Source organism: Nelusetta ayraudi, unplaced genomic scaffold, assembly GCF_046127955.1.
Source record: "Nelusetta ayraudi isolate G7.1 ecotype Tasmania unplaced genomic scaffold, CSIRO-AGI_Nayr_v1 ptg000170l, whole genome shotgun sequence".
Taxonomy (NCBI): Eukaryota; Metazoa; Chordata; class Actinopteri; order Tetraodontiformes; family Monacanthidae; genus Nelusetta; species Nelusetta ayraudi.
Genome location: NW_027466220.1, coordinates 691172 through 718357, shown reverse-complemented (window position 1 = coordinate 718357; position 27186 = coordinate 691172). Strand labels below are relative to the sequence as shown.

The following is a 27186-nucleotide window of genomic DNA, read 5'->3' as shown; positions in this document are numbered from 1 at the left end:
TCGGTCAGTTAGACGGTGAGTTATTAATTCTGTCTCAGGGCAGCCTGCCCGGTACCCCGCCGCCCCCCCCCGCCCCCTCCACGTGCTCAATGGGGTGGAATATTGTCTGCATGAAGCCACGAGGCCATCTGGTGACGCGGAACAAGTGGCAAATGCTGAGGGGTGGAGGGTGAGTACAAAAATACAAGCAGGATTTTAATCCGGACCCCCGCAACGAGGTCCAGCAGCTCACGCACGAAACGCCCATGACGCACAGGGGTTTTTTGAGGTCACTCTCCTCGCCCGGTGTCCATCCAGGTCGGCGCAGGTGAAGGAGAAGTCACGTGGTTTGATTTTTTTTTTTTTTTTGACATTCGTCGGTTCGGACTGCTTAGTAAACACGCACATTTCGCGTTCCATTCCAGCGCGCATCGAGCGCAAAAACAGATTTACGACCCCCCACACTCCCACTTTAATCCACCCGCCAGCTGAGATTATTATGATTGTTTTGGTGGGTAAACAGATTGACGGATGACAGCAGGATACAAAGGGGCCCTACGAGCCGGAGACGTCGCCGCTGAGGGTGATGATGTGGATGGAGGGAGGGAGGGAGGGAGGAGAGGGTACAGTGGGCGAGCGAGGGCGGAGTTTTCCCTCCAAGACGGAGGCGAAGCGAGCGAAAATTGGCCTCTCGCAAAGAAGGCAGCCGGCGCATGTTCAAACAGGCTGCCGAGAGGAGGGGGAGTGGGAGGAGGGAGTGAGGTGGAGGTCTGAGGAGCGGCTCTCTCTCTCTCTCTCTCTCTCTCTCTCTCTCTCTCTCTCTCTCTCTCTCTCTCACACCCCGTGATGCTGCTGTGGATGCTGCTGCTCCTCTGAGCCGCTTCAGCCTCTCTGCGATTCATCTCACCACCACCACCACCATTTTTTCCCTGACATCACCGCCGTCCTTCCTTTTTACGCATCCATCCATCCATCCATCCATCCATCCTTTCGCCCACCCATCACCGTCTGCAGCCATGTCGGACTCCGAGGACATGACGGAGTTCGCCAGCATCGTGGAGCGGATCGAGCGGGGCGAGGTGAGTCTCATCCGGATGATTTATGGTCCCGGCGGTGACGGCGGCGGTCTGACGGGCTGCCGATCTGACAGCACCGGCACCGGCCCCGGCCTGGCTGTGAGACCACTGCCTAATCCCCCGGCTCCTCCATAATCAAGCCTAATGCAATTAGATTAGACAAGACTTTCTATTTAAACCATCTCCCACTATTTTGGTGATATATTATGATCACGTGATGATGACAACGTGATATAAGGTGAATAAGCTGTGGAGGGTATCTTGCAATTTAAAGACACACCCCTGTCTATCTATCTATCTATCTATCTATCTATCTATCAGTACAATTGCTGACTCTTTCAAAGAGCGTTTTCTCCCGTTGCCAGACACAAAAGAAAACTTTATGCACAAGGACCTTTGTTCCTCATCAATAACCTACAGAGAGACGTGCACTTGCGCTCCTCTGCTCGATTGTGTGTCAACGCTTCCCATCTTCAGGCCACGTGCTTCTCTTTCTATTCTTAGAAGAAGAAAACGCCAACACAAAGAGTCTAATTAGAGCTTTCACGAAAGCCTTAAGACTGCTGCTGCTGCTGCTGCTGCTGCTGCTGCTGCTGCTGCTGCCTTAGACGGAGCTGCGGGCAGATGACAGACTCGTGTCAGTTCTGCTGGACACTTGGCAGCTGCCGCCCCGTGGTGAATCAGGACGCCTAGTTACTGAGGTGTGCATGTGTCTCTACATAAAGAGCAGAGGAGTGCGAGAGGGGGGGGGGTCTCGGCTCGTCTCTTATCCTTGCCGGACTGGCAGATTGTGTGGAAATGCATCTGGCGTGTGCACACAATCTCTGACATGCATGCATGCATGCATGAAGAGTGTGCGTGTGTGCGCATGTGTGTTTCACGGTGCAAAAAAAAGATCATATTGCACAAGTGACTTAGTCTCAGAGGCCAGTTAATTAGACTGAGTCTTCTGGAATTATCTCAGAGAATAAAGGAAAAGAGCGAGACCTGACAAAGAGAAACATTCCATAAACTGCAGAGCCGTGGTGAGAGATTCTTTGCTGGGTCACTCTCTGCTGGCTGCAGCGGCAAAGAACATTTAGTCACAAGGTGTAATTTCCTCCCTTAAATATGGAGCACGCGTTGACTTGAATGTCCTTCACTCTGAAAAGTGAACATGCTCCAACGCACTTCTCTTCTCATCCCAATACAAACATTTTCATTTGACGTACGTGTGCCGAATACCCTTGATTCTTTGTTTGTCATCTCAGACTCCAGTGGAGGTTCCTTACGTCACCAATAATCCCAAAAATACTCCTGCAGAACTTTGGCCTTTTTTATAGATTAGTCCTCTGTTTATCACCTCCGGGTAAAAATGCTCTGTTTTAGCTCCCTGCTTTGTTTTGTCTTTAGTAGGAAGGGCCTCAAACAAAGGAGGCAGATTGAGCACCTGGTTGGGGTGTTGTCACTACGCTGGGAGTGGTATCAGTTAGGTACCAGAGCCGTTTGTTACATCAACAGGGGCTGATTTCCATAGTTGCCTTGCCAACATGTTCGACACAGGCTTGGTGATTCATGTTATTTTTATGGGGCCGCTAAGATATATTCACTGAAATGCTTTTCTAATGCAAAAAAAAATGGCTAAAAACTCTTTCTTTGACTCAGAAAATGAAATTCCACAAATGAGACAACAATTTAATGGCTGTCTTATTCGAGAATGCACACAGTGTCCCTTAGCTGATAAATCCAAATGGTCCTTAAGTGTAGATTTATCAAGAAATGGGCCTGTGTACCGGCCAAGAAAATCCTTTTTAATTTGAAAAAGCTGTGAGGTCTATTAGATGCTCGGTTCAAAGCTTCGAGTTCTTTCTTAAGTCGCAGAACTGCAAAATTGCAAGAGAGCAGCTGAAACACTGTCTGCTGCGGTGCCAAGAGAGGTGAATGACTCGACAAAATCAACCTGCCCCCCCCCGCCAGATCATTCCAAAGGCTTTATTACACACTCTCGCCTCCAAAAAAGCTGAGCCATGCTTTGGTTAGCGGGCCCTGGTGTAAAATAAAAGGTTGGCTGGCCAATTGTAGTTTGTAATTAACGGACCGTAAATATCCTGAAATAACGGGGGGGGGGGGGGGGGGGGGGGGCTGTGACGTTGAAAAGAAGACAGGATTTATAGCTTTGCCTGGCCCCTTTATTGACTCCAGTACCCTTGAAGAAGCCAGTCCTGGTGTCCACAGTCAGAACAGAGATTCTGTAAACAGTACAAGGCAAGGCACATTTGTGTGAATTTGCTGTTGCTATATCTGAATTGAATATCTCTAACTGTTGTGTTTTGGATGGACTTGTTTTTTTTATTTTTATTATTGATTGGCTTATTGTTTTTAAGGGAAAACTGAACTGCTCAGTATGTTAGTATGTTTTACTAATTTTGAAAGAATACACTGTTGCCTCAACCTCAGTTGTTCTTCCTCCACACTGACACTGCGGGAAGAAAAAAAAAAAATCCCCAGCCTGTAAGGACAATAGGTTTATTTTTAGCCTCATCTAAAGTCTCTTAACTATAGCCTGTTGTTTGAGAGATTGAGAGACAGCTGTAGCCTTGCTTCACTTTTGTACTTCAAGCCTTTCTGATGGACGCCATCGAGGCTCTGTTAAAAAAAAAAAAAAAAAATCCAACATTTCAAATGATAAATCGCAGTGTTTTTATGTGTCAGTTTCACGGTTTGGACTCATATGTAAATACTGTATCTGTATCTATACATGTACCACGTCAACCATGTTTTTGACATCCTGTTTTAGTGACAGCTTGGCTTCTGTATTGCCGTGGTAGCATGGGAAACAAATTGTTGATTCAATTTTCACAAGACCTTTATTTACGTATTTATTGGTTATTCGTTGCGCCATGGTGGCGCAGTGGTTAGCACTGTCACCGAACAGCCAAGACGGTTGCGGGTGGAGTTTGCATGTTCTCCCTGTGTCAGCGTGGGTTCTCTCTGGGTTCTCCAGCTTCCTCACACAGTCCAAAAACATGCACGAGAGGTGAATTGGAGAATTGTCCGTAGGTGAGTGCGTGATTGTGAATGGTTGTTTGTCTGTGTGCGACCCTGCGATGAACTGACGACTTGTCCTGGGTGTCACCCTGCCCTCGCCCTGTGACAGCTGGGAGAGGCTGCAGCAACAGACCCCCCTGCCCCTGAGATCAGGAAGAAGCAGGTATTGAAAATGGATGAATGTACAGGAGTATGGGAACAAGGAAATAAACGTCTGTTTTATTCCACAATCTCGTTCCAACTGAAAAACCCAACACGCACTCTCAATTAACACTTCCTGAACCCCAATTCACCGTTAAGGACCAGAAGAAAAGTAGAGCAGACTACATTGTAACGTCAACAAGGGCTAGATCGCTGTGAATTCTATCCCACAGAAACTCTGTACTGTCCTCCTAGTGAGTGGCCACTACAAATGGACGATTATTTGTCGGCTGCTCGTGTGATTCCTCAATTGAATTAGTAGATACTCGCCATTTCTCCTTCTTGTGTCAGTATAGAAATCATAATTTGTTAAATGAAGTTATTTCACATGCCATTATCGTGAATAAATCTAATAATAACGTCTGATCGATCGACGTGGTTGTGACGTTGCCCTCCCTCCACCTCCCCCTACCTCCACCAAAACATTTCCGAGCTGCACTTGAAGGCAGCAGCCCTTCTCGTGCCGCTTGAGCCCCGCCCCCTGCCCGCCTCTTTCCCTGGCCGCTGCAGTGTGTGTCTCCCCCTCCTCCCCCCCTCCGCGTGCAGCAGCAGCAGCAGCTCAGGCAGCCGCTGACTGACTCTCCTCCTGCAGCGTCACTCTATTTAAATTCACGGCAGCCGTCTCCGTCGGCATGTTTGCCCGCCGGCAGCGTCGTTGTTGTCCGAGAAGTTGAGCGCAGCGAGCCTTTCCCACACTGGATTTGGTCGTTTATTATTACTATTATTGTTACATATTCCTCCCCCGTACTCACGCGGACACAGAACAAGTGGAAGAGAGCGAGAACGGGAAAGAAAAACGAGCTTCACGTGCAAGTAGCCCATCATGTCTACAGAGATGCGGCGACTGAGCGCAGCCGGGGTGAGTGAGTGAGTGAATGGAGTGAACTGGGAGAAGCACCTCGTCATTGTTCCCGCAGCCTGGAGGTCCTTGTGTGGCTCGTGTGTGTGTGTGTGATACGTGGGAACATGTTTTATTCTTGAATTATTATTATTATTATTATTTAAATGAGCAGGACGAACTAGCTGTGGTTTCCAGTCATGGTTGCGTCAAGTTTTGAAATGTTATTGTCGGGAGTTTTAAGGAACTTTTTCTTCCCCCCCCCCTCTCTCTCTCCACACAAACGCTTCACTTCCTCTGTCCCTCGCGCCGAGGCGTGTTGTTCCTCTCAGTCAAGGAAATGAATGGACCAGGATGTGTTTGTTTTTTATGACACCAGCTGATGATGATCAAGTAATCATGAGCCTGCTGGTGTGCACCGTCCAAACTCTCCCCCCCCCCCCCCCCCTTTGCGCCACAAACGTGAGCTGCTGGAATCGCGCTCTTTTACTGTCCATCTATATTTAGCGCAGCTTTAATCCCGAGTCTTATGCAATCAACAGAAACATGCTAAATACATGCTGGTAGTAAGTGTATGCGTGCTTTTATTTATTTATTTATTTATTTATTTATTTATTTTTTAAACCCTCAGGTTTAAGGTTGTGTGATGATCGATAAATAAACGGGGCCCTGAAAATCCAATTATTCCTCCTCAGTGACGCAGCAAAAACGTGCTTTCCCAGCTTTGCAGTGCAGACAATGGGGCCTGTTTGTAGCCTCATTTAAGATGCCAAAATAATGGCTTATTGTTCCAAAGGGTCCCAGACAGCTGTGCTTTTTTCTCTCCCTCAATCCAAACAATTAAAGTGAGAATGGGCTGCTCTTCAGAATGACTTCAGCTGTTCTTTAGAATGAACGTGTGATTGTGAATGCGAGGCGATTATTTCTTCTTCTCATCCTCAGGTGCCGATCAAGAACATCGAGAGGGAGTTGATCTGCCCCATCTGCAAGGAGCTCTTCACCCACCCGCTCATCCTGCCATGCCAGCACAGCGTCTGCCACAAGTGTGTGCGGGAGCTGCTCATGCTGAACCATGAGGACTCCTTTGACGCCGGCTCCGAGTGCTCCCTGCCTGGCAGCCCCAGGTCCAGGGTGCCCTCGCCCTCCATGGAGAGGCTCGACAGGCTGGTGAGATCAGGTGAGGAAGCAAAGATGTTTCTTGATCGGTTTCTTTATTTCAAGGTTACTGTGGCTCCCGTGGCAGCAAGCAAATGTGGGCTGGTCTGCATCGTTGTGTTAATGACTGTTGGTCGATGTTCAGCCAGTAATGCAGGAAATGGAAGTATCGGTTTCATCTTGGACCATTCTGCCTTATCGAATAGGGTGGCAAAGGATCATTTGTTTTTTATTGCATTTCAAAGTGGGAATGGATGCTTCTGTTGCAAATTTTTAATCCTGTTTTGTCATCTTCTTTTCACCGTTTGATTTTTAACCTGCATTTTGTCATCATTTAAAAAAAGAAAAAAAAAAAGGCTGGATGGACCCCACCCACTTTATGGACTGGCTCCAAAACTACTAGACGGGTGTGATTTCAAATGAAATTCTCGAAATTGGTAAACTGCCAAACAACACAGGATCGCATTTCAGAAGGTTTACATAAAACACAAAACACATCTGTGGTTGTTGGTCGAATGCAAATAAGTGAACGAAGCTCTGCAAGATCAGCCCGGGGGGGGGGGAGTCTTCATTTTGTTTCAATGTGCCAAACGTGCAGCGCGGTTCCTTTCCACTGTCCCAAGATTAACAAGCACAAACTTATAAAAGAATTTCCTACTTATTATTGCTAATTATTGTTTATATATGCGGTCAGTCGTCACTTCTTCCTCAGAGCCTGTCTGCCTCTTCAGGCCACATGAAGGGGACACGGTGCTAATCAACTAGCTGTTTGGTGTTTGATCTAACGAGAGAAAGGAGGCGTTGACGAGCTCTTTGAAGCCCCCAGTTGTCTCCACTGTCTGCCGTAAAAGTCCCCGGCACCCTTCGTCAGCCCCACCTCAGTCATATTGGGCTTCATACGTTCCGCTTCCGGACGAGAAAAATTCTCAGGAAATTGCCGGCGGTATCATTTTCACTTTGCCTTTAATCGGATAGAGGGGCCTGTGTGTACGTTATGTGCTTGAATGGACAGAACGCGTGTGTGTAAGCTGCTTTAAGACATTCTAAACTCTAAAAAACCAAGCTGAACTGAAGGAGCTTGCGAGCGGCGAAGGCGCTGCAGTTGAGGTAGCTGGCGAGGTTGTCACAACATTTTGGAGCTCTGTACCAAATACAGTCCTGAGCCAGGAAAATAACCTGCGGGGATACAAGGCTGACTTTATGCTTTGTGCCATTTCCACAAAGATGCCTTCACGTCCCTGTGGGCAGAACTGGAGTTGAGCCTTAGCGGCTGATCCTAGTTTAAAGGTTTGAGGTTCTGTAGCAACTAGGAAGTTGACAATTAATCAATTATCGATTAAATGTCGATTAAGAATGTAATTGATTAAACTAAAGTAGTCACAATTAATTGAACTTTTTTTTTTTACACGGGTAGTTAATATCATAATGTCATAATATACCTAAAACAAGTTACTTTTAAACAACTTAAAAAAAAAAAAAAGTTGAAATGTGATCCATTAGAAGTCAACTTCAGTCAGAGGATAAATATTTAGGGTGTTTTTACTGTTCTCTAATATAAAAAATGGGCCATCAACATTATTTAAGGGTTCTCAGGAAAAATTGCTGCATATCAATTAATCGTTAATGGATCAGTAAGGTTGATCAACTAACGATTAATGAATTAATCAATAATTTTCATCCCTAGTAGCAGCTAAAACGGTATGAGTATTGATACATTCAACGATTTTGCCTCAAGTGTACATTCTTTCATGCGCCATGTTTAGTTTAGAGCTCAATTCTGCGTCTGTACCATTAGTATGGATCTGGGACACAGCTGAGGAACCGGAAATGATGTGAGTATTACCTAATTGGACATGTTGAAAACATTCTAAGCATATCTGGATTTGGAGCTAAAAATACAGTAAGCACAGATGCAAAACCAACAGCACTGAGTCCCAAACAAAAGCACAGGCAGGCAGGCAGGCAGGCAGGCAGGCAGGCAGGCAGGCAGGCAGGCAGACTGTAGGCAGACTGTAGGCAGCTTTTGATCGTGCTGTGGTTTTGGTTTCAAGGTGTGGCTCGGTAAAGGATGGCACAAATTAAGGAGACATGAAAAAAAATCTGACTTTTTTTTTTTGCCTGTCGTGTTGAGATCAAAAAACACGCATTAAAGCAAGTGGCGTATTACAAAGAGATGCTCTTCAGGCTCTGTGAAGGGTTAAAATGACCGAGTTGTCCAGTCATTTCCCCTCAGCCTGAATGAATGAGTTCTGCTTTGAGAGAGACAAATATCAGCCCTGCCTAAGTCCAACTACAATGGTTCATTTGTGGTATTTCCATATGCTTAGTCTGCCTGCTCACTGAACTTTTAATTTTCTTACAAAGTCATTCTAAACATTTTATTTACAGTCTGTTAAACAGCGTCTAACAACAAAACCTGTTTTTCCAACGGAACCACTCATGGGTGGAATTTCCTCAGGGATTACACACCGGGGTCGTTCTCGTTTTTTAAATGCATTTAATCAGATTACAAAGCACAAATTCTACGTGTTAAGAACATTAAGCATACCTCGAAGTGCAGCGCGAGCTCATTAGCTTTGCCGCAGAACAGCCGCGTCATTCAGCCAGGCAGCTGGCTGAGCAGCATCAGGCCATCGGTCTCTCTGTGATGGTGAACGCTGCCTGCCAGGACAGGGAGAGGGTTTAGTCAGAACCACAGGCTGGAGGTGGTTTCATCTCCGTCTCCGCGTGTCCACCTGCAAGGACCACCATGTCTCTGCGGGGGCCCAGAGTGTTGACCTGCTCTGGCTTTCATTTCATTCTGACATCACAGCCACGGTTACAACGATGTGTAATGCAGTTGGACTTTAGGAAACCGAAATTAGCATTAACATTGTTGAATACCATGCAATTTTCCCAAATGTCCTGCACACTTGGTTTAGTCTTGGGTTTTATGTTTCCTCAGCTTGTGACAAATGCATTTTATGTTTGTGTGATGGAATCTGATGTTTTGTTCAATCTTATGTTTTGGCTCTCCATGCAGCTGGTACTTGAGTCTCCAATTTGAATGAAAATGAGGGCTCTGTTACAGCCTGGAAGACAATGCTTACCTGAGCTTACCGTACTCTTTGTTTTTCCCAGTGGTCATTTGCCATATTGCAACAAACTTATCTCACCACCTAAAAATACTTATTTTTTTTCAAACGCTATCTCAAAGTTTATTTTTATTTATTTATTTTTCATATTCAGTTTCCTGACTTATCTCACTTCACTTAAGCCTTTTTTTTATTATTATTTCTTCTGAATAGCAAGTCAGTAAATGTTAAATGTATTGCACTGAAAAGCTGTTGGTCTGTTTCCATTGTATGCATTTCTGCTGCAAACCTCTGTGACTGCAGACCTCTTGAGTTAATAATGGCTGTTTAATCTTGGCAGTGACATCAGCACGGATTCATTTTTTGTTAATTCACATGATTGATATTTGTTTTTTTTCCTCCCCATTTTCTTAAACAAGTTTTCCTATATTTTAAGTTTCCTTTGGCTCACCAGTGTCCTGCTCAAGCCGACGAGGTTCCACACGCATTACCTCACGTCATGTATTGTTTTTGTTTTGACTGTTGCTCTCACCTCACCTCTCTGTTCATTGCTTGCAGCCACAATGCGCCGGTCGTTTGGGAGTCGAGGTAGATGCGGACTGCGTGTTTTGACTAGCTATAGTAGTGAGTACCGTTACACTGACTAGAACGCCTGTCAGAAAACCCCGGCTTGGTTCTGCTCTCCTTCTAATTAGCCCTTCAGCCCTGTCATCACCACCATGTATCCACACCAACACTCAGGCGTCTGATACTTCGGCAGGAGCGGTTCTGAACTTAAATACACGTTTAAGTAATCGCTTTACAGATGCTAATGATGGTGAAACATGAATGCAGCAACTCTTAAAGTGTCCACCACGAATAATAATAAATGATTTAATCGCCGTCGGCGGCGGGGGTAATTCAGTCGTAAGATTCACTCCTTTCATTGAAGCGCCTGAAAAGGACGCTGACGGGACCGTAAAGTGAGGCTGCGCACGAGGATGATTTGGAGAAGCAGAACATTTAATTGAGGCACAAAGGATCCTGAAGGAGCTGAGGCTGAAGTCCTCAAGCGGCAGTTGAGGATGTTTCCCAGGAGTTAAAGCGGGACAGGAATGTGTGTACAACTGTGGGTCCTGGACCCCTGCTGGGTGTGAGGCTGAGCACCGGCTGAGCTTTGCATTCACTTCATTAAACCTGGTGACAAGTTGGGCAGCTTTGTTTAACCGGAGAGTTATTAGTCAAACACACACTAGATTTGACACCCCCCACCCCCCACCCCCCCTATGTTGGGACGTGCTGTGCTGTTTACTGTCCGAGCAGTGTGTGCCCGCCAGCTGCTGTTTATGCTGAGATTAAAAACAGAAGAAGAAAAAAAAAAAGCGGTTCAGAGAAACACATGCTTGTCTCTGTCCACCTAATCTGTATGATTAATAGACAGCTGACACACCATTGGCCAATAAAAACAAAAATGATTCAGCGTTCTGGTTGCCATCCAACATCTATTTATCATGCTTAGAGGATATTTGTGCAAAAAAAAAAAAATCACCCCAACATAATTAGTGTTGCAAGCAACCTGAAACTTGAATAGAAAGGCAGGATTGAAATGGGTGTTGTGACGAGGGAAGTTGTCGATCATCATTGTCGATTAAGAATTTAATCCATTAAATGAGTTGCAATTAATTGAACATTTTTTAAACAGGTGGTTAATATCATTATAACAGTGTAGTGGCAGGAAAGAGCAATTCACCTGTAGATACTGTGACGGTCATAATATACCTACAACAAGTTACTTTTGAATAACTTTATTAAAAAAAAAAAAAGAATGGCGAAATGTGACCCATTAGAAGTCAACTTAAAGTCAGAGGAAACATTTTAAGGGTGTCTTTACTGTAATGTAAAAATGGTTCACATTGGACCCTCAACATGATTTAAGGGTTAATGTGTTCCTTACACATTCATTGTGAAATTTAGGTTCTCAGGAAAAATCGCAGCTGATCAATTAACCGTTAATGGATCGATCAGGTCAATCAAGTGATCATTGAATTAATCGATAATTTGCATCCCTAGAAAAAAATAGGTGAGAATCACAAAAAAACGTAATAATGACTTTTGTGGTTGTGAAAGGGAGAGTTTGCCCCAAATGTAGATTTCCATAGAAATTCAAATTCCCTGAAGAGCTCCCAATGATTTCATTCCTCCAAACTCTTGAGTTCCTGCTAATGAATGAATGTGATGAGAAGCTATTAAAGCCGGGACAGTTGGCCTCAGTCTCAGCACCAGCCTGTGTGTGTGTGTGTGTTTGCACCCATGTGTTCCTGTCCCCTCCTGCTGGAACGGATCACTTTAATCCATCGGCTCTCCAGCATCCAAACACATAGCAGAAACATTGCTGTTGGCGTGTCCTGTTTGCCCCCCCCCCCCCTGCGCTGGACAACCCACACGCTCATTAGCTCCATTTCGTGACGCACGCGCCACTCGCACTCCAACCATGCCACCTCCATCGGCCCCATCGTCAGGCTTTGTTTCTCATGACATGACTCCAGGTTAGGAAGTGACGGCTCAGGTGTTCAACTCGGTCGTCACGTCGCTCAAGTTTTTGCCTTTAGGGCCGCAAACTGTCCACTTCACCAGGACACACATCCCGCAACCACAAAGTTTCTGTTTGCGCTCCTGCTCCACTGCTTCTCCCCTGAGCTGCACCTTTTCTGTTCCGTTGTTGTGGATATATATAGTTATATATATATTTTTTTAATTTTCTTAAAATCCTGTTACTTGGCTTCGCTGAGGAGTGTTTGATTTAATTTTCCAGGTCCTCGGAAACGAAGCGGGAATTCCGGCTTGCAATCCGAGATAAATCCAGCACTCCTCGGTTCCCCCGTTCCCCAAAAACGTGAAGCAACATCTCTGCCTTTTGTTTTTGCCTTGTAGTGACTTGAGCTTGCTGGCGTTGTCTCACTGCTCCCAGTGCCTGCGTCTGTGATGAGTGTTTGTGTGATAAATTCCTGATTCCCGGCTTGTGGTTTTCTGTGTTGTTGTTGTTTTTTTTTTTTTTTTCACTGTGTTACGATGCTTCCGCATTAGTAACAAGATTGAGGAGGGAACTCTTAAAGCAGCTTCTGCTTTAAGAGGGCATTGAGTGTGAGGCCTTGAACCAGTCATGTGTTGATGGGTGAAACTTGGACATATCTCACTTTCATTGCTTGAATTTCAAGTTTCAATTTTTTGTCATTTAATTTATTCTTTTTTTAAAGAAATGAAGTAAAACCATCATTTCCCCCCTTCTTTTTTTTTGTCCAAATCTTTGAATAAGCACTTGAATATTCCTCTCCAGTCCAGTGAATGCTAACTGACCTGCACTCTAAATCCTGTAGCGAGTTCCTATTCTGTCGTCTGAAGGATGACTTTCTCCTCCGTGACCGTCCTGTATCTCCTGACTCGACCTTAGATGGGTTTTTTTTCCCCTTCCGAGAGAAGCTCCCATGACGCACTTATTTCCTGTATGACCGCTGCTCAGTAACCTGCCTGTGTTGATGTGAACGGTCCCTGTGCTCATGGAGCAGCGGTCATCGTGGAAACGAATGCATCATGGGTGGAAAGAAAAAAAAAAAAACCCCGCACACACTGAGGCCTGATTTGTCCTGAAGGAGCTTCATAATCCCAGGCATTTTTGCCGTACTTGGCAATCGGCCGGATGACGCAACTCTGCTTTTGTGCGCGCTCACTAAGAAGCTTTTCAAACAAATTCTTGAAGCCCGATTTGACCGTCTTGGAAACTCACCCCTTTGGGTATAATGTCAAGTCAAAGGGCATTGTTCTCCTCGATCAGGCCTCGGGCCAAATGAAAAAACTGGCCGATCCATCCCGGGTTTGGCGCACACACACACACACACACACACACACACACACACACACACACACACAGACCCCTTAATCCTCCTCCACTCCCCTCCAGGCTCCATCTCGTCCCCGGGGTGGCGCCGAGGCTCGGTGACCCCGCGGGTCACCACCATCCCGTGCCCGGGCTGCCAGCACGACATCGACCTGGGCGAGCGCGGCATCAGCATGCTCTTCCGCAACTTCACCCTGGAGAACATCGTGGAGCGCTACCGGCAGGCGGCCCGCGCCGCCGTCGCCATCATGTGCAACATCTGCAAGCCGCCGCAGCAGCAGGAGGCCACCAAGAGCTGCATGGACTGCAAGGCCAGCTACTGCAACGAGTGCTTCAAGCTGCACCACCCGTGGGGCACGCCCAAGGCGCAGCACGAGTACGTGGGCCCCACCACCAACTTCAGGCCCAAGGTGAGTCACTTCTGACTGAAGCGTATTTCATTCACTTGGGGTGGGGTTGGGGTGGGGGGGAGCTCTGTTTTTCGGGGTAATGTTTTCTTTTTCTAGTGTTTTTTTTTTTCCTTCCCAATAATTTTCTGTTTTTCGCGTTAATCTTTTTTCCTGAGTTTAGAGAGCATCTGAAACAATCACATCCATTCCTTTTATTGAGAGCTGGATTTAATGTTAGCAAACATGGCCAGCTTGTTTAGTTTAATCAAGTTTGACTTTGAACTTGACTTTGACTTTGGAAAATTTTGTTAAAAATATAATTCAGCAAAACAGTAAAAAATATTACTCAGAAAAAAACACTCCAAAAACAGAGCTTTTTCCCCAAGTGAATGCCATATGTTTCCGTAACTTTTGGTTGGACTGCGGTTTGTTTGAAAGTTTCCTTTGTTTACTCCTCTTCCGTTTGCTGCTCTACCAGGTGCTCATGTGCCCCGAGCACGAGATGGAGAAGGTCAACATGTACTGCGAGGTGTGCAGGCGACCCGTGTGTCACCTGTGCAAGCTGGGAGGGTCGCACGCCAACCACAAGGTCACCTCCATGAGCAACGCCTACAAGATCCTGAAGGTACCGCAGTCCAGTCGAGCACCGCGGAGGCGTTGACACGTTCAAATGACGTCGGCGGTCACTAGGCAGGAATTTAAACATGGCACTGACATCGGCTCATGATCGAGTCTGGCAGCTCGGTCTGGTTCTTACCCATTTTGTGCTGGTTTTACATTACAATAAGTAATAAGTTTTGTTTGATCCATGCAAGCACAATTCCCGGATGGTTTAATCCGCTCTGGCTAGATTTACCGAACTGTATTTAATAAGCCGAAGCTGAGAAACCTCCTTGATGAGGGTTGGGATTAGTTGGCTTTAGCCCTTGTATTCACTCCAGCTCAAGGCCACAGCCTGCTTCTGTTGTATTGTAACCATTGGTATTGTACAAGTTCTTATTTCCAAGGGGCAGCCAGACCAGGAAGTCAACAACTCAAGATTAGAAAAAATTACATTAAAATTCGAATTAAAACAGTTTTATAGTTGGAAGTGCGGCAGTTTGTATGAAAGGAAACTAGAAACACTTTTCACCAGTCACTGTAATTGTGTTTGTGGTCCTGCAAAAGCCTCCAAGAGAGAGAAGATTTATGATTTGTGAGTTCAGTCGGTTGTGTTCCAATGCAGAAGGTCGCAGCTAAGCTGAATCTGCATTTCCCAAATTCCATCTGTGGAGTCTGAGCAGGCTGAGTTCTTCTTCCCCTTCTGAAATATTAACACCTGCCCTGTACCTGCACTGACATGCACCCCTGTGCTGACATCCATCTGTATTTTCTGTGGGGCTGGAAAGCCCAGCCACTTGAACAGGGCTTCAGCTAATTGCTGTCACACCTGACCTTCCTTTTTTTTCTTTTTTTTTTTTTACCCTCAGGAGACATCATTTAATCTTCATGAGTTTGTGTTGCATTCCTGTCTTTACTTTCATTACAAGTGAAGACAGAAAGACCCAATATTTGTTGTTCCGCCATTTTAGTTGCTGTTTAGAAGCTCCAGGCAACACAAAAAGCACACCCAAGCTTTAGTAGAGTACTTTTTAAGTGAAGTCTGCTCTAGTAATTTAATCCAGTTGGCACATTAACAGCAGTCTGGCGCAGGTAGCGCTCAGCCGCTCGACGACTCAAGCCAGAATCTTTGTGCAACTCAATCTGCTGCTAAGCTGCCTTGCCTCCATTTTTAATGAGACCATTTGTTCCCTGTGAGTTTTGTGCACATTGTTCTTTTTGAATTGTCTGAAGCTGTATCAGGTGTCCCGAACACGCCCAGATGCCCTTTATTGGCAGGGAGTTGGCGATGGTTTCACCTGCTTTGAAATGTCATGCCACTCCGCTGCCACTGAATGTTGCCCAACATGCTGCTGCACCTGCCGAAACAGGTTCCCATGATGCATCATCATGTAAACTCTCCGTACGATCAGAAGCTTGCATTCAATCAGGAGTTTTCAGAAGCAAATCCGTCCCACTCAGGTTCCTAAAGTGTCCCATTGAAACGTCCTCATCTCTCGCTGCTTGTCGCTGTGTCAGCTGTTTTTTTTTATTGGCTGCTGATCTTCTTTCACCAGGAGAAGCTGGCCAAGAGTATCCATTACCTTATCAGCAAAGAGGACCAGGTCAGGTCTCAGATTACCAATCTGGAGGTGCTCATCAACCAGACCGAGGTGAGACTACTGACACTTGGAGGAAACGCTTGTCATGCCGGTCCAAATCAAAAGCAGCCCAACACACTTGACACAAGTCTTCCGTCAAATGGTTAGAGCATCTTAAAAAAAGGGTTTGAATTGCTTAAAAAGTATTTTTACATTTCTATTTGTATTTCTCTTTGGTCTTGTGACCTCTCTGTCTCCCCTGATTGGACAGTTCTACTCACAGCAGCCAAAGTGCTAAAGCGTGTCCAAGTGTTCAGTTGGTTTGTCACTTCCAGAAGTGCAGACTGGAATTACTTCAGTTCCTTTCCCTGCAGGTTACAAATATTGATATAGGTTAGACCAAACCAGTCTGCGAAGCTGAGGGACGCTTGTTGCCTCTGCACCAATGACGAACGTCGCTAAACAAACAGTATGCAAACCACAAACAGAAGCGCAGGATTTGCTTACCAGTCAGTCGTGCGAGTCACGGTTTCGATCTGTGTCTTTGTTCCTCTTCTGACGCTGCTTCTGGATAGAAATAGACCGTAATACAATATGGGACCTTCATTGTTTTTCCATTGACATATTCATAAAAGAACTGAGCTGACACGCAGCAAACCCTGAAACCATTTCTAGTTCTCAGCCTCTGCCTCTCAGGAAAAAAAATGTCTCAAATGAGCTGCAAGGAGTACGATGAGTTAAGGAAAAACACATTTTATTTTTATTGTGTACTTGATGATTATTATCTTTCCGACAGGAAAATGGCCAGCTGGCTGAGCGGCAGGCCAACGAGCATTTTGAGCGTCTGTTCGAAGTTCTGCAGGAGAGAAAGTCGGAGATGTTGCGCTCCATCGAACAGTCTCGGAACCGACGGATGCAACAACTCAAGACTCAGGTCTGTTTGAAATCCTCCTAACGCAGCCTGGGAATAGTGCACCCTTCTCATTTATTGCACTTCCTGTTGACTACATGGTACCAATATGAAGCCACTTGTTTCAAGACAATTCTGTTGGAACCCTGCTGCAGGTGGAGGAGTACCAGGGCATGCTGGAGAACAGTGGTCTGGTGGGCTACGCTCAGGAGGTGCTGAAGGAGACGGACCAGTCCTGCTTCGTGCAGACGGCCAAACAGCTGCACGTCAGGTAGAACTGGGTCCATTCTGAGAACCTGAAACTGAGCAAATGCTGTAGTTTGTGGTGGAGATGGAAAGAGGCGAATGTGAGGAAACATGGACTGAAACCAACCGTCTGTCCCCTGCTGCCTGCAAACACCAATCAGAAGCTGTGCATTTAATAATGGAGCGGCTTAGTCATTTTTTACAACACAAAGTCCGTCCATTTTGCTGAACCCGGTGACGACGTCGCTCCCTCTCTGCGCGTCAACTGCGGGGTCTTTCTTGTGTTCATTTCACATGTGAGATCCAGTCAGTCAGTTATTCTTGTCCCGTCCTCGGCGTCAATCTGATTACGTGTTTGGGTGAGTGGAGTGTGTCAGGAACACACGCGGGCCACGTGCGCCGCAGCGGCAGTTACTTAAAGTCAAGGGCGGCTGAGGGCGCGACTGATGGCACCGTGTCCACTAGGCCGTCTCCTCTCCCGCTGTAAGCTGCCTGATCTCTGTCAGCAGCTCTGGATAATCCGGGAACCTTTCCCCCCCTTTAACAGCATTATACTGGAGCCTGGACACTTCCCCTGTTTGCCATCATCACACTTGTGACGATGACCTTTGAATTGGTGGAATTAAGTGTCGTCACTGTCTTTAGCGAAGGACTGAATCGCACAATAAGAGTTATTGTCTTGCGTTTGTCTCCTGTTCTCCAGGATCCAGAAGGCCACAGAGTCTCTGAGGACCTTCCAGCCCTCAGCCGACCCCTGCTTTGACGAGTTTGTGTTGGACACGTCCCGAGAGGAGACCCTGCTCAAAGAGATGTGTTTTGGCGGAGGTACGAGCCGTGTTTGTTGAAAGAACGGTTTTGAAGGGGAGGGGGGGGGGATTTGAATGACGTCCGTTTAGTATTGTGTGAATTAAAATCATTTTACCAGGCCCTCCGTTGACCAAGTGGTGGGCGGAAAATAGGTGAAATGTCATTGTTGGGTAAATCCCATTGATGGGCTGTTTTTGTCACGGTGTTTCTGGTTTGGCAGCGACTGTGGAAAAAGTTTGGAATCGCCAAACATGTCGGCAAGTACACATGTTGTGCCGGGAAAACGGAGACGGTCTCGTTTGTAATGAAGGCGCTGCCAATTGGCTCACGGCTTTTCGAGAAAAGACAGGCGGTGAAAAAGTTGTTGATTCTGACACACGTAGTTGTTTGAACTGTCCGGCTCTAAGAGGTCAGAGGTCATTTTGTGGGAATTTGTATTAAGTAAACAGCCGAATATTTTCAGGACAGAAGTGACTTTGCAACATTGCGAGTGGGTTTTCTATGCCTTGCTGCACCAGACTAAACTGCCGGACTGCGTTCTCCAAACTTTCCCACCCTTGATGTGTAGGAGGGCTGGAACTGTGGGGACAGAAACCCATCACACTGCAAAGACAAGCAGGAGGAATCTGAAGCTTTGATGGTCCAGTGTGTAAAATATGGCTTGATTTATGATTTTTATATTGGTGAAAGCTTAACATGCCAAGTCAGGGGTGGGCAAACTTTTCGACTCGTGGGCCACAACGGTTTCTAAAATGTGACAGAGGGGCCTATAAATATGTATGAGGTATAAGTAGAAAACCTATCATGTAGCTTTAATGTCGATTGAACATTAACAAAAGCAAAGTTAAAACAGTATCAGTGTCTTTGAAGCCAGGCAGTATTTAGCTCTCTCTTGAAATCACTGTTAATATAATTTCTTAAAGTTCGACGGGCCGGATTAAAAAGCTTAACAGGCTGCATATGGCCCCCGGGCCGTAGTTTGCCCACCTGCCTGCCTCAAGTTCTTTAAGTCGGCAGGCTTGTGCACGCGTTACCGTGGTAGCACTTAAATGTCAACGGCAGGTGTTTGTGCTGAACTTGTCCAATCACGGCAAACTACTGGCGAACAAACGCGCTGGTCAGTTCAGTCAGTCGAGGCTTTCTGGAGCAAAGCACAAAGACAACAGAAGTAAACGGGCCACAAGCGCGTCTGAATAAGGAGGTGTGACGGCCCATTCAGGGCTTCACAGGGGGACCATCTCCAAGGTCTTCCTCACATGTCACTGGATGATGCCTGCCTGGAGTGTCTATAATGGCCTGGTTGGCCTGTCTTCAGCGTGCCCGTCAGCCATTGGCTGATGGTCCCGGACAGCCGAGCCGCAGCCGTGGCGGTGTGTGCCAGTCCGGGGATGGGGGGGCGCCGTCCTAGAAGGAAGAGAAAAAGCTGTTCAGTGTCACTGCATAGCCAAGCGGTGGAGGTGTGAGTGCACGACGTGTCAGAAGATATTAGATGATGACGGAATTCACTTTGCTGACATTGGCAGACGAGGGGGCGGTCGTTTCCCCTCCGGTGTCGGCAGCGGAAGAGCTGAGGGTTGTGTCAGTCAGTGGCACCAATCTGTGGCCCGCCGGGCTTTGTGTTGCGACACTGATGGTTTGTTTCGAGTCAGTGATGTGAGATTTATTTCCAGGCTCCGATCGGCTCCTTCTAGACCCGCTTGCTTGTGGGCTGGCGCTGCAGAACTGGTGAAGAGCCAATCAGCAGAAACTAAACCAGGCGTGGGCAAACTACGGCCCGGGGGCCATATGAGGCCCATTTAGCTTTTGAATCCGGCCCGCCAACTTGAAGAAATCACATTAAATAGTAAGCAAGTAATAAAATAGCTGTATTTCATGCATTTTTCCCGGTGTTTTATGAGTCATTTGTAAAAACCGTGGTGCTTTAAAGACACATTTTGCTGCAATGCTAATTCATTTTCACTTTGTTCAGTTTTCTACATATCCCATGTTATATTTTTTTCCTTCTATGAGGTGGGTCGCCAAAACACTCCATCCATCTGCTCCTGCTCCGGCCCCTCTAGCAAACCTTAGAACCCATTGTGGCTCACCAGTCAAACAGTTTGCCCACCTCTGGACTAAACACCAGTGGTGCACTTGAAAGTGCTTGAAATGTTTTTCAGGTGTCTTTTTTTTTTTTTTTTGGAGAGAGAAAAGTGTCTGTTGCATTTCACAGGAATGTTGAATGTGAGTTGAATTATTTCACCTGTAAAAAGATAACATGGGCATTTCATCACCGACGGTTCCCCCGAAGCTTCTCGGCCGGATCCTGTAGCAGAAGTGCTCCGTGCTGAACTTGGCTGACAGTTTTATCGATGTGTCTTTTATCTCGGGGGCCTGTCGGGGTTAATGATGCTCTCAGTCTGACTTTTAGCTGAGGGAGGAAGACTGCAGGGGCATTTCTGCACTGCGGTAATTGGACTGGAGTGTTGCTGCAGCGCTAACTGGCCACTACAGCACTTTGTATTCATGGCCTTCAGCTCCAATACTGTACTTCTTTCTGGACAGGAAACTGACACACAAGGCGCAGGAACATATTGGCTCACGTCTTTCTGTTCACAACTCCTATTGGTGGCTGCAGGGTTGCGTGTTAACCCAGCTGTGGCCCTGCTGCGGGACTTGACCCCCTGCCCTTCGCCTCGGGACGCTCTCAAAGAAAGTGTTGTCAAGTGTAAAAGCGCATTTGTCTCCCAATTCTAATGGGACTTTCCTTCTTGTAGACGTCAGGATGAGCGCAGCTCCTCTTTCACCTCCTCCGAGGCCGCGACTTCGGTTCAGCATGAGTCGCACATCGAGTGTTGTGCGTGGAAAATTAAACCCAAGTTCAAACATGCGTTTTGTTGAACAACAAAAATTCTCTATATAGCTTCTGTGGCAAGGCAGTGCATCAGTCTTGCCAGTCAAGTGAGTCATAACTCAGTTTTATAAGTGGCCGTTGGTGATGAAATGAGATGGCCATTATCAGTAATTTCATAACTGATATCATTTGAATGCTGAAGCATGATTTTACTGGAGTCTGAATATCCTCCACATTATTGACCCCAGCAGGTTTTCACATTTAGTCTATTAAAAAGGAGGCACTCTGAGTGGACTTGTGCATCACTTTCAGATGTTGAAAGAAAATCAGTGAAATCTTTCACCCCCCCCCCAAAAAAAAATATTTATAAAGCAATTGAAAACAAAGTTTTAAAGCTGCCAATGTGTTTCATCAGCTGACACAGAAATCTATTGGGTCACGTCAACCACAAACCATTTTATTTTATAATTAAATTGTATACTACAGGTTTACAAAATGTTAAGACATTTTTATAAACATGTTATAACTGATTTCTGAGCTTCAAATGAGGTTACGATATTGTCCAAATCTGAATTACCGTGGATAAAAGGGAATTTTTCCTGAGGGGAACTTGGAAGAAAGGATTGAAAGTGACATTGACGGTTCACAAAACTCTCGAGAGGCTAATCTGTGGAAAACGGGGCTTAAGAAGAGACAGTGAATGGTCGGACGGTGGAGGAGGAGGGGGGGGGTGGTGGTCGTCGCAGGGGGAATGGGATCGGGGGTTGTGTGACCTACATGCCTACTGTAATGTGAGTCTGTGAGTGGAAGGAGCGACTCGGAACGGTGGGAGCATTAAACCATGAGGTGAACGCAGCGGCCGCTGAGCTGATAACGGCGACATTATAAGTGCACAGAAGGAGGCGCCGTCGCTGCGTCGGTGACTGGCGAAGTTGGAACGGGACAGGTTAACGTCTCCCCGGAAGTCCCGCCTGTCACCAGGAGGAGGATAAAGACGATGGATGGGAAGGGGAAGTGTAATAGAGGAAGGTTGGGAGGAGTGGGGGGGGGGGGGGGGGGGCTCCACAAAGTGCATTTCCAGGCACTGGGCTCTGCTGAAAACCTCTTAACGGGCTCCATTATGCAAGACGCTCTTGTCCAGTGTCCCGGCTGCAGGTTCCTGGTCCTGACGAATCTGATGTGTGCTTCAAATGCTGCCTTCAATTAAAAAACCCCCGCTGGTTCCGCTGAGGGAGTGCCCAGAGTGACTCAGATGTTTTCCGTCTCTGCTGCTTTGAGATGACAGAGACGAGCTCCAACAGTGGAGTTTGTTTTTTGTAAAAGTTGGGTGCAGTGTGATGCATGACGCATGCTTTTCAGCCCTTTTGTTAATAATAAAACATTTTATTTATACGCGCCTTGTTTGAGCACCCAACGACAATTTCCTGGTAACACGCATGCAGTTAGGCAACAGTTAATAGCTACACACAATGTGAGTAATAAGAAATAAAAAAATACAAACTGAAATTAAAGTTTTGAAATTTTGTTGTCAAAAGCAAAGTGCTAGTACTGGTAGTTCTTTTTTTTTTGAGGATTGCATGGTTCCGACTGTCATGGAAAAGTCGTGGAGTTTAGTAAAATCACTGAAAGTTTTGGAAATGTCTTGAAATGTCACCGTGCCCTTTACGAACTGGCATAATCACTTTGTCGTTCTACCCAGACTTAGGCTATGCGCCGCCCCAACAATGCTTTTCTTTTTTCTCATTTCTGTGAACCTCGGTTTTTATTGAACTGGAGCCCAATTCAAATAATGCGTCTGGATTGTTAATATTTTAAGCTAGTATTGTACCATAAGGTAACTGGCAAAGGTTCACGTCTTCTAAATATGAAAATTCTGTATGTACAGGTTGTCACTGTCAATTTTGTCAGTGAAAAGTGTCCAGTTTTGCTAAACCAGCCCCCCTTTTGTTCCTCCCTCCAGTTCCAGACCCTCCTCTCATTGACCTCTCCAGTAGCAAAGTCTACAACGAGGCCTCAGTCAGCTGGCGGCTGCCCGAAGACCACCTGCCGACCGACCACCACGTCCTGGAGTACCGCAGGTGGGTGCCAGAGCTGCAGAGGAGCGACTCTGTGGCCCGAGAGATAACGAGAGGAGTGTGATGACCGTGCTCTGACCTCTGACCTCAGGCTGGGCAAGTCGCCGTCCCAGGAGGACGGGGAGGACAGCGGGATGTGGAGGGCCACGGACAGGGTGTACGGACCCAGCACCGTGGTCTGCGACCTGGACCCCAACAGCCTGTACGCCTTCAGGGTGCGAAGCTGCAGGAACTCCATGTTCAGCCCGTACAGCCCCGAGGTCACCTTCCACACACCACCTGCTCCCGGTGAGTTCTTTTTTTTCTTCTGCTTTTCTTCTAAAGCGTCATTTTAGTTGCGTTTTCGTCGACGTGTATTCAGTCATGACTCGCTTGCTGCGTTTCCATGACAGTTTTTGCAAAGTGATACTTGAGAGGTTTTTTTGTTGTTGTTGAAGTTTAGCCGTTGCACTCAGTGGAAGGTGTGGAAACGCAGCGAGTGTTGATGTGCTGTGAATGCGGCTGCTGGCTGCCGCAGGTCCAGCCCCTCTTATTGGGCCTCCTGTTGGACAAAGGCGACAGCAAAGCGTCTCCGTCCCATTTGCTACCCCGAGCACGTCCCACCAGCAGACGTTGGGCCTCGTTTTTTTTCTCTCCCCCCCCGCCCCCCCTTCTTTTCTCTCCCTCCACTTGTCGCTCTCTTGAAATCTAGCATGATTTCTGTGGCACGGATTCACGCATGTCTGGGAACTGCGGTGCGCAGATACGGCCAAGAAAGACTCGCTCCCCCCCCCGTCGCAGGTAGTTCAGACTTTGCATGAATGAATGAAAGCCATCGACGCCGGCTGAGCCAAGTGCTGCCGACGCTGCTGGTTTCATTTCCATGGCCCAAAACTCGCATCCAGAACTTGTCCGTACGCGTGAAAATGTGGCACGTTGTGATTGGCGCTCTCGCATTCCTCTGCCATCTGGTTTGTGTAAATCTGGGAGGAAGGATGGGACGAGGACCAAGAAGCTGTGTTTTTGGTCCTAATCTCACAGCGTCGATGAGTTTCTTTGACAACGCAGCAGACTCGAACGCCTTCACTTCAACGGTGATCTTTAACAATAGACCTTAACAATGGACCCGTCAAGGTTGGTGGAGGAATTTTCACTGTCAACTCCTCCATGTAACCCCACGTGAGGCTGCAAGCGCTGTGGTCTGGCTCCCTGATGATGATGATGATGATGATGATGGCCTAGTTGTAGGAAGGACTTCCCCAGACACGCATGCAAATTAACTGGTCTTCCCCAGTGTGGATCGCAGGTTGCCCACAATGGTTGAGCGAACAGGCATAATTACGTTGCCCTATATGTTTGCTGGATTATGGTAATTGTGGCCTTTGGCCCAGAATCCTTTTTATAGAATTCTTTCAATTGCATCCAGATGAGGATTAGAAATCGCAGCTACGTGTCAAGAGGAAGGAAAAAACAAAAATAGCCTTGACTGCCATTGGTTTTTATTTGTTTCCTCATTGTGGGCTCATGCACAGACGAGCTCGCGTGCCGCATGTTCAATTTGTGCTAGAGCGCCCTCTGGTGTCAAGTCATGTTAGCTGCCTTGTTTTCCAACCTGGCACTGCGGCTGAAAGAGGGAATTAGCCGCAGCCTTGTGCACAAACTTGGCAAACTGAGACAGAGTCCCTGCATCATTGGTTCCTTTTTTTTTTTTTTTTATGAATGCAACCTCATTTTCTGATGCTCTAATCATCCAATCCCATCTCTGCACACACACACACACACAGCTTTTGGATTCCTGTTCAGCGACAAGTGCGGCTTCAGCACGGAGCGGCTCCTCTTGAACAAGCGGCGAGACGCCGTGGAGAACGTGGCAGGCACGACCTTCCTCCTCGCCGCCGACCGCGTGCAGACGGGCAGCTACATCGGACTGGACTACATCATCGGGGACACGGGCATCTCTCAGGGACGGTACGTCAAAAAAAGGGGGGAAAAATCGGACGGATTTTCTCTTTAATCATGCGCACATGCAGGCTCATTAACTGAATGAAACCTTCTACCGGCTGCTAATAAAATATTGAAGCGACAGGAAAGAGGGAACATTTTTATATGGAGGCTCAGTCGCTCAGGTGGAAAATCCCACTGAATCTTATCCCTCAGTTTTGATTCAAAAACTGATATTTGAAATTTGGTCATCGTGCCTCTTTGTTTGCTACTGTTGCAGACACTACTGGGCCTTCAAGGTGGAGCCCTTCTCCTACATGGTCAAAGTGGGCGTGGCTTCTGACTCCAAGCTGCTGGAATGGTTCCACAGTCCCCGAGACACCAGCAGTCCAAGGTGAACGCAAGCGCTCGTCTTTGTCTTTTCTGCTCATTTTCAGCCTTCTTCTTTTGGACGGAACCAGTCGGGACCACGAAGGCGGCCGAGGTCTCGGCTGCTGCGCACCTCCTGGCGACGCACAAACAATCTCGGCAGATAAGTGCGCTCGACTCGCACCTAATCCCGTGATGTAACCCAGGCCGCGCACTGGTAAAGAGCTTAGTGGCCAGACAAAGCTCGCCTTTCTCGCTGGAGCCGATGGAGGGACGGCTCGTAAAGGAGCAGAAATTTACACACAAACGTTTTTAATTCCGTAGTAGTTGCGTAACGCATGCGAGCTGGTAAACACCAGGCTGCGTTCACGTGAAAGAGGAGTTTTCCCCGTCTGGTCTCCACAGTGGCGGAGCCAGAAATGTTTCCTTGGGGTGGCCACAGGATGAGATCATGACTCGCAGAAGGAAGACGATGAGTAGATGGCTGAAATGAGTGTAGGATTTATGTTATTGTTATTGTAACTCCACTTGTTTGTGTTTATTAAATGTCTTCAGGGTGACCTTATAAGAGTCGGCCTGCCACCTTTCTTTTGAAATAAACAACATCAAATCTTAATCTATGCTAATAATAATAGTAATAATAATAATAAATTTAGATCCGCGTCTCCCTGCCGTCCTATGATCAGGGTTCGTGTTCCATTAAATTTCTTCTTACTGTCCTGTTTCCACCAAGAACAGAATCCAGGACAATGGTCGAGTCATGAATTACACTATACATATTTCAGTCAGCATCACTTTGTCAAAATTAAATATTTATTTGCACAAGTTGCATTTGGAGTGGAAAGCCTGAGGCCCTTCACCAGCCATCATGAAAGGCGTAAAGCAGGGAGGGCAGCTCGGGTTCGGTCTGGGGACTCCCTCTGACACGCGCTTGTGTGAGAGGCCTGGGCAGGAAGAGGAGTTTCCTGCCCTTCACAGGCTGTCGAGAAAGGCAGGCGCAGGGAACAGGATGGTCCAGGATAAATGTAGCATAGTGGAGGAGCTGGCGAATGGAAGGGAAGGGAAGAGGCAGGAAAGGGCGCCCTGAAAGAAGCCGTCCAATGGGAAGCTGTGAGGAAGTCAGGTGACCTTCAGTGGATTGGCACAGCTGTCTGCAGTGTGACCTCGTTAGGGCTTGATGACGTGACCCGCCAGAACCAACGACGCATTCGATTCAACACAAATGAAAAAAAAAAAAAAGATTCTGTACATCAGGAGTCACCAACCGTTTTGAACCCGAGAGCTACTTAATGGATCCGGAGTCACATGAAGGGCAGTCAGTGTGCTACACTCTACTGTAATAACAAACTTTCTCACTTATGTTATTGTTATTGTGAATGATACTGATCCATGAAAAGACACGGATCACGTTGATGAGCTCTCAATGATTATCAATAATGAATTAACAAGGTTGGATAAAATAAGAGAATTTTAGACGCAGCTCAACGAGTTGTGCCGTTTGCCAAACAGGCCTGCGGGCGACTCATGTGGTCCTTGGGCTGCACCACCACCACCACCACGTTGGTGACCCCAGCTGTACATCAATCAACGAAGATGTGACTTGAGATGCAGTAGTGTGGGAGCGTCCGGCCTTTTTTTGTCAAATTACCCCTCTGGTCGCCACGTAGCTCCGCCTCCGGACCTCCCGCCTATCTGACCCCAGTGTCTTTCCTCTCCCCTCCCCCACCCGGTCAGGTACGACCACGACAGCGGCCACGACAGCGGCAGCGAGGACACGTGCTACGAGCTCTCGCAGCCCTTCACCCTGCTCACGGTGGGCATGGGCAAGCTCTTCATCCCCAAGGCCTCCTCGTCCTCCTCCTCGGCGGCGGCCTCGGCGGTGGCGGTGGCGGCGGCCAGCGACCGCGTGCTCCCCATGCCGCAGCGGCTGGGCGTGTGCCTGGATTACGACGCGTGCCGCGTGTACTTCTACGACGCCGACACCATGCGGTGCCTTTACGAGAGGCAGGTGGACTGCTCCGGAACCATGTACCCGGCCTTCGGCCTGATGGGCAGCGGCAGGGTGCAGCTGGAGGAGTTCATCACGGCCAAGAAACTGACCTTCTGAAGGGGTTGCGTCCGTCTGTTCCCGGAGGGGAGTGAGCAGGTTTCATCCCCCTGCTCCTCCTCCTCCTCCTCCCCCACCTCGGATGAGCCTCTTCTGCCACTCAATGTGAAAAATGGGATCACTGCTTGG

General features: G+C 47.2%; 1 protein-coding gene across 2 annotated transcripts; it reads left to right on the top strand.

Annotated features, from left to right (window-relative positions):
- The first annotated feature begins 899 nt into the window (after positions 1 to 899).
- Positions 900 to 27186, top strand: trim36 (tripartite motif containing 36). Of its 2 annotated transcripts, none has more exons than XM_076014697.1 (13): positions 900 to 1058; positions 6064 to 6298; positions 13285 to 13631; positions 14089 to 14235; positions 15767 to 15862; positions 16587 to 16724; positions 16856 to 16971; positions 17650 to 17771; positions 22547 to 22664; positions 22753 to 22949; positions 24425 to 24608; positions 24862 to 24975; positions 26685 to 27186. In XM_076014697.1, exons 1-13 carry the CDS (start codon positions 996 to 998, stop codon positions 27055 to 27057), a joined length of 2250 nt encoding a protein of 749 aa, XP_075870812.1. In that variant the 5' UTR covers positions 900 to 995; the 3' UTR covers positions 27058 to 27186. The 2 variants fall into 2 exon arrangements, with proteins under 2 accessions (XP_075870812.1, XP_075870814.1); XM_076014699.1 differs by lacking the exon at positions 900 to 1058 and adding an exon at positions 4987 to 5142.

What these genes read in the sequence shown, in the direction of transcription:
- trim36 (XM_076014697.1), top strand. Translation starts at nt 996, where the DNA reads ATGTCGGACTCCGAGGACATGACGGAGTTCGCCAGCATCGTGGAGCGG. An exon ending in CCACCAACTTCAGGCCCAAG is followed by an intron (nt 13,632 to 14,088) that starts GTGAGTCACTTC and finishes CTGCTCTACCAG; the next exon opens with GTGCTCATGTGCCCCGAGCA. An exon ending in TGCAACAACTCAAGACTCAG is followed by an intron (nt 16,725 to 16,855) that starts GTCTGTTTGAAA and finishes ACCCTGCTGCAG; the next exon opens with GTGGAGGAGTACCAGGGCAT.